General features: G+C 47.2%; 1 protein-coding gene across 1 annotated transcript; it reads left to right on the top strand.

The window, feature by feature from the left end:
- Nucleotides 1-742: 742 nt before the first annotated feature.
- On the top strand, nt 743-4,781 carry LOC310855000 (leucine-rich repeat-containing protein 4C-like; the record flags this gene model as incomplete). The annotated part of the gene is made up of 2 exons (XM_083759815.1): nt 743-1,015; nt 3,156-4,781. The coding sequence occupies 2 exons, from the start codon at nt 743-745 to the stop codon at nt 4,779-4,781; spliced, it is 1,899 nt and encodes a 632-aa protein (XP_083615941.1).
- Between the last annotated feature and the right edge of the window lie 1,219 nt (nt 4,782-6,000).

Genomic DNA, 6,000 nt, shown 5'->3' with positions numbered 1-6,000 from the left:
ATGTATGCGATCTGGTGCACATTGTGCAGTGCTTCCGCAAATGTCTCAAATGTATCTATAGATATTGTCAAATACAGTAAAGTATATACAGTATAAATGGTTAATGTTTGTTTTGTAAAAGATTATCAGAATCTACAAAGTAACAAATAGGCTAAAGTTTTACAGTCAAAGTAAAAGTACAATATTGTCCCTACTCCCTGTATGGAGTAGAAGTAAAGTACCTAAAATTGAAAAGAACAAGGTAGGGTACTCCACTGTACTCTGTACTACTACACAACTGCTAAGGCTACTCCTCCCCTCTTCTCTTCTTGTTAAAACACATTTCACACAAAAGGACAAATGAAAGAATAATTAAGCGTGTGCGCATCCGTGTGCACGTCACATGCACGTTGGATTAAAAAAAAAAACCACTTTTTAATAAAAACTTAATATTACGTTCTGGCACAGGTGGGTTGTGCTGCTAAAAACAGATTAAAACGTTTTGGCACAGAATGAGAAGAACACAGATGGAACTATGAACCTCTAAATACTACCTGTATAATTCTATATACACATCCAGGTTTTTGACCAATAAGCACCTTTCTTTGACCCGGCACCGGGTCAAAGAAAGGTATCACGTGGCATGGTTCCCCTTGCCAGCCTATTGGCTCATCCTATAATGTATAGGCAGACGAATGATACGTCTCCTCCCCTCTTCCTCTCTTGTGTTCTGCAGAGACGAAAACAGCAGATGGAACTATGAATGCCGGACACAATGATCTCCTCCTCCCTCCAGCGCCAGACAATGAGAGGTCCTAGGCTGAAGGGGGCGCTGTCCAACCCCCTCTGCGTGCTACTGCTGGCCCTCCAGATCCTGGCGGTGGCCGGGCTGGTCCGGGCCCAGACGTGCCCGTCGGTCTGCTCCTGCAGCAACCAGTTCAGCAAGGTGATCTGCACGCGACGCAGCCTGAGGGACGTCCCCGACGGGATCTCCACCAACACCCGCTACCTGAACCTCCAGGACAACCTCATCCAGGTATGTAGGCCATTAAGCACATTAAACCCGGAAAGCATGTGTGTCATTGACTCATTTTAGATTTTAGCCATATAGTATTGTAGACTATAGGGTCCACCAAAATCTCCCGGAGGGGGCGTTAACATATGTGTCACGTGGTAGCGGCCGCCATGTTGGCAGGCATTTCTCGTTTGTTTACAGTCAGCGGCCATCCGTGTGCGTTCTAATTTTTAGTTCAACGAGCTCGTTCCTGGCGACAACACAGTGAGAAAAAACGTTGGCCTCGACATACCTTGCTTACAAGGACAAGCATTAAATGTAGTCGCATTAGTGGTGGTAGAAGATCGAATCCTCTGTTCAGTCAGTGTGTTCATAGGGGTCGAGACCGTCAATATCCTTGATTTTGTTGAGGTAACGCTCCTTTTCCTCAAAGTTAAGCTTGTCCTTGTAAGCAAGGTATGTCGAGGCCGACGTTTTTTCTTTCCATCCTGGTGTTGGCTCACTGTGTTGTCGCCAGGAACGAGCTCGTTGAACTCCCTCTGGTGTTTAAAAATTAGAACGCACACGGATGGCCGCTGACTGTAAACAAACGAGAAATGCCTGCCAACATGGCGGCTGCTACCACGTGACACATATGTTAACGCCCCCTCCGGGAGATTTTGGTGGACCCTATAGTGGTCTACAGCAGAGGTTCCCAACAACCGGTCCGCAGACCGACATGTTCCACTGGTACGCGAGAAGGGAATCGCAAGTTTTCCCGTTTGAAAACACGCCGATATAATGCCATTTAGGTCAATGATATAACATTATGTTGTGATATAATAATAATAATATATCAGCGGGTAGCCTATTTAAGGGCCAGTCAACTGTCTTCCGTGAGAACGTTAGGTCCCCCCTGTGCCGGTCCGCGAACATATTTCATGAACTGTCAGCTGGTCCGTGACAATACAAAGGTTGGGAACCCCTGGTCTACTATTCACTACTGCATGATGAGAGGGTCTCGTCTCTGACGCGTTATTTTGGATCCCACCGCAGTTCTATAGTAAATCCCTGCTGTGATTGACAGATCTTGTTTTTGCAACTATTCCTAAATCTAACCCTAACCCTAAACCTAACCTCAGTAAAACTATGCCTATCTAACCGTAACCTCAGTAAACCTATGCCTGCCCGGGAGACAATCAGACACATGGTAAGGCAGGTCTATGCTAGAACTTTGGTGGGGTTTGTCTGACATCACTGCCGCCACAGGGGTGAAAGTGATAGACCATCAATAGTAGCAGATCTGAAAGCTCAAAATGTGGCAAGAAGCGACACATTTTGAGCATGTGATGTTCTACTTTTGCTGTTGTGGAATTTGAATCCTGAAAAGTAACAGTTTTGGACATACAAGGTTTCCACCCGAAAGAGACAATATCTTTTCCCTCTGTGTCGGTATGTTATATTTATGGAAAACAAGGACAACTGCCAAGAAGAGTACGTTAATTTAGAAGCATGAGCACGGCGTTAGAAGGTGTATGAAAATGGATTCCTTCCCTCAACGTATTTAAGGAATCAATTTTCATACACCTTCTAACGCCGTGCTCATGCTTCTAAATTAACGTACTCTTCTTGGCAGTTGCCCTTGTTTTCCATAAATATAACATACCGACCGATCTGTATGTACCTTCATAGGTGTTCCCTGCTGGCTCGATGCTGCTGTTCATTATTATCACATTATGCATGCTGGTATTGCTTGTTTGCTTTTGTTTATTATTTTTTTGCCTAATAACATGGTCTTATTGTGCAAAGGGTATATATTTTCCCCCATATGAACTCTGCTATTTAGGGTTGAAACAGTGGGGTGGGAGCTATCTTTGGGAGAGCTTTTGTTTTGTCTTGTTTTGTTTTGTCCTTTCTGTGTGTATGGTTGTACTGTTGTATTGCTTTGTGAACTGTATTGTACAATGTATCTGTGCTGAGGACCCCCTCTAAAATGAGATGCGACATCTCAAGGGGCTTATCCTTTCAATAAAGGTATATATATATTCTGTTCTGTATTGTGCACATGTGGATACTGCTGAAAGTACTTTCAGCACTTTGTGGACCTCACACAATGTGTTTGTGGCTTTTTGTCCCTGTATGAGTATAGCGACAAATCAACTTTCTTGGTTCTTGATTGCAGATCATTAAGGTGGACAGCTTCAAACACCTGCGCCACCTGGAGATCCTGCAGCTCAGCAAGAACCACATCCGCAGCATTGAGATCGGTGCATTTAACGGTCTGGCCAGTCTCAACACCCTGGAGCTCTTTGATAATCGACTCACCACCATCCCTAACGGTGCATTCGAGTACCTGTCCAAGTTGAAGGAGCTTTGGCTCCGGAACAACCCCATCGAGAGCATCCCATCCTACGCCTTCAGCCGAGTGCCCTCGCTGCGGCGACTGGACCTCGGCGAGCTGAAACGTCTGACCTACATCTCAGATGGAGCTTTTAAAGACTTAAGCAACCTGCGCTACCTTAACCTGGGTATGTGCAACCTCAAGGACATCCCGAACATCTTGCCTTTGGTGCGGCTCGAAGAGCTAGAAATGTCGGGGAACCAGCTCTCTGTCATCCAGCCCAGCGCCTTCACAGGACTGGGGAACCTCCAGAAGCTCTGGATGATGCATGCCCAGATCCAGACCATCGAGAGGAACTCCTTCGACGACCTGCAGTCGATGGTGGAGCTCAACCTGGCCCACAACAACCTCACCCTGCTGCCGCATGACCTCTTCACTCCGCTACATCGCCTGGAGAGGGTCCACCTCCACCACAACCCCTGGAACTGCAACTGTGACATCCTGTGGCTCAGCTGGTGGCTGAAGGAGACCGTGCCGGCCAACACCAGCTGCTGCGCCCGCTGCCACGGCCCGGCCGGCTTCAAGGGCCGCTACATCGGCGAGCTGGACCACAGCTATTTCCAGTGCGACGTGCCCGTCATCGTGGAGCCACCTGCCGACATGAACGTCACGGAGGGCATGGGGGCAGAGCTCAAGTGCCGCACGAGCACACTTACGTCCATCAGCTGGCTGACGCCAAACGGCTCCCTGGTGACGCACGGCGCCTACAAGGTGCGCCTGTCGGTGCTCAATGACGGCACGCTGAACTTCACCAGCGTCTCCATGCAAGACACAGGCACCTACACCTGTATGGTGAGCAACACAGCGGGCAACATCTCCGCCTCGGCGGTGCTGAACGTCACTTCGGTGGAGAACAGCGGTGTGACCTACTTCACCACCGTCACAGTGGAGACCATCGAGTCACCAGGCGACGACGGCCAGACCGCGCTGCCTCCGTTTGGCTGGGTGTCCTCCTCCACCACGAGAAGCCCGCCACTCTCCACCAGGACCACGGAGCGCACCTACACCATCCCGGTGCTGGACCTGGATGGAGAGGGAGCCCTCAATGGCCTGGACGAGGTGATGAAGACCACCAAGATCATCATCGGCTGCTTCGTGGCCATCACACTCATGGCCGCCGTGCTCCTGGTGATCTTCTACAAGATGAGGAAGCAGCATAACCAGCAGGACCCCGACGGCCCTGCCTCCTCCATGGAGGTCATCACTGTGGAGGAGGAGCTGGCGGGGGTGGCGGCCATGGAGAGACACCTGTCGCTGCCCCCGATGGAGCATTACAACCACTACAACACGTACAAGAGCACGTACCACCACGCCCCCATGCTTGGTAACATACACAACTCAGCCACGCAGGAACCTTTACTGATCCAAGCCTGCTCCAAAGACAATGTACAGGAGACCCAAATCTGATTCGGAATCTGACGGAAAATATAGATTTCGAGCCCTTTCACAGTGGGAGTACAATTTTGACCATAATCTGTGGAAGATGAAGATTTGTCTTTGCAAAGTACTAATGCTTAAATATATGCTGTGTCACGTGGCAAAAATAGACAATCTACATGCTTGCTCGTGCCGTGTTGTGGGTCGGCTGTTTTTGCCACAGGACATGTCGTATGATGAAGTCTAAATTTCGGACCTCGAAACTTTTGTCTCCTTTCGGATAAACTGAAATTAACTCTAAAGAGACAACACAGCCAATGGATTCAGCACTAGGAACGTGGGGACAACAAGCATACGTTAATTTCAACAAGTGTCTTTACGAAAACAAAGATTATTTATTGAAAAGTATGTCTAGTGGCTAAAGGAAGAAAAAACTAAATGTGTGATAGCTTTTTTAAGCTCCTCTTTTTTCTTCTTTCTGTGTGACGCTGAACAAGGGAAAGAATGGTTTAGCTGCTAGTGAAGTATAGGGAAGGTCAACTCATGCCAAACAGTTACTTGAAGAAAACCTAACCAACATTGACGCAAGGCTATATTTTATAAAGCGATTGTAAATGAAAAAAATAAATAATAATAATAATAATAAGTCACACTTTGGCTTATTTTTATTTTTTTTGACGGGATTGCTTTATTACGACCAATATTGTTATATTCCTGATGGTCACAAATCAGCGTGCTGAGAGAAAATGTAAACAGTACAGTAGTATCAACATTGTCTTGTTCACAACCCAGGCATTTAATACCTGACATTGAATAAACAACCATGGGAAGTCTATATTTCATACGTTCGTACTTTGTACGTTCGGGATTTGTAGTGCTCCCCATCCACTTATTACAATATGGCCCGCAGCGCAAGAAAGTGAAAAGAAACAGAAAAGAGAAAAACTTAACACCAGACAAAGAAGACCGGGACAACAAGAGCTCTGTCACACTGGCTCTCACAAGTTATTTGTGCCAATAACACAGAAGACATGAAGACTGTAGACATGACGTCTGAGCACAGCAATGGTTAGTGTCAACATGCCATCCAAAGTTATCATCCACTAAAATAAACTTTCTGCAGTATACAGCCTTTTAGCTTGCTTCTTCCCCACCCCCAACGGCTCTCCAACAACACCCATACATTCCCCACTAATTAAGATGAAGTCTCGCTCCGCAACCCCTTCGCTCTGCTCATTCATCGCTCAAT

The sequence above is a fragment of the Protomyctophum parallelum genome (assembly GCF_964188405.1).
Source record: "Protomyctophum parallelum genome assembly, chromosome: 2".
NCBI classification, from domain to species: Eukaryota; Metazoa; Chordata; class Actinopteri; order Myctophiformes; family Myctophidae; genus Protomyctophum; species Protomyctophum parallelum.
Note: the sequence above shows the minus strand (reverse complement) of the source record. Positions and strands in the feature narration are given on the sequence as shown.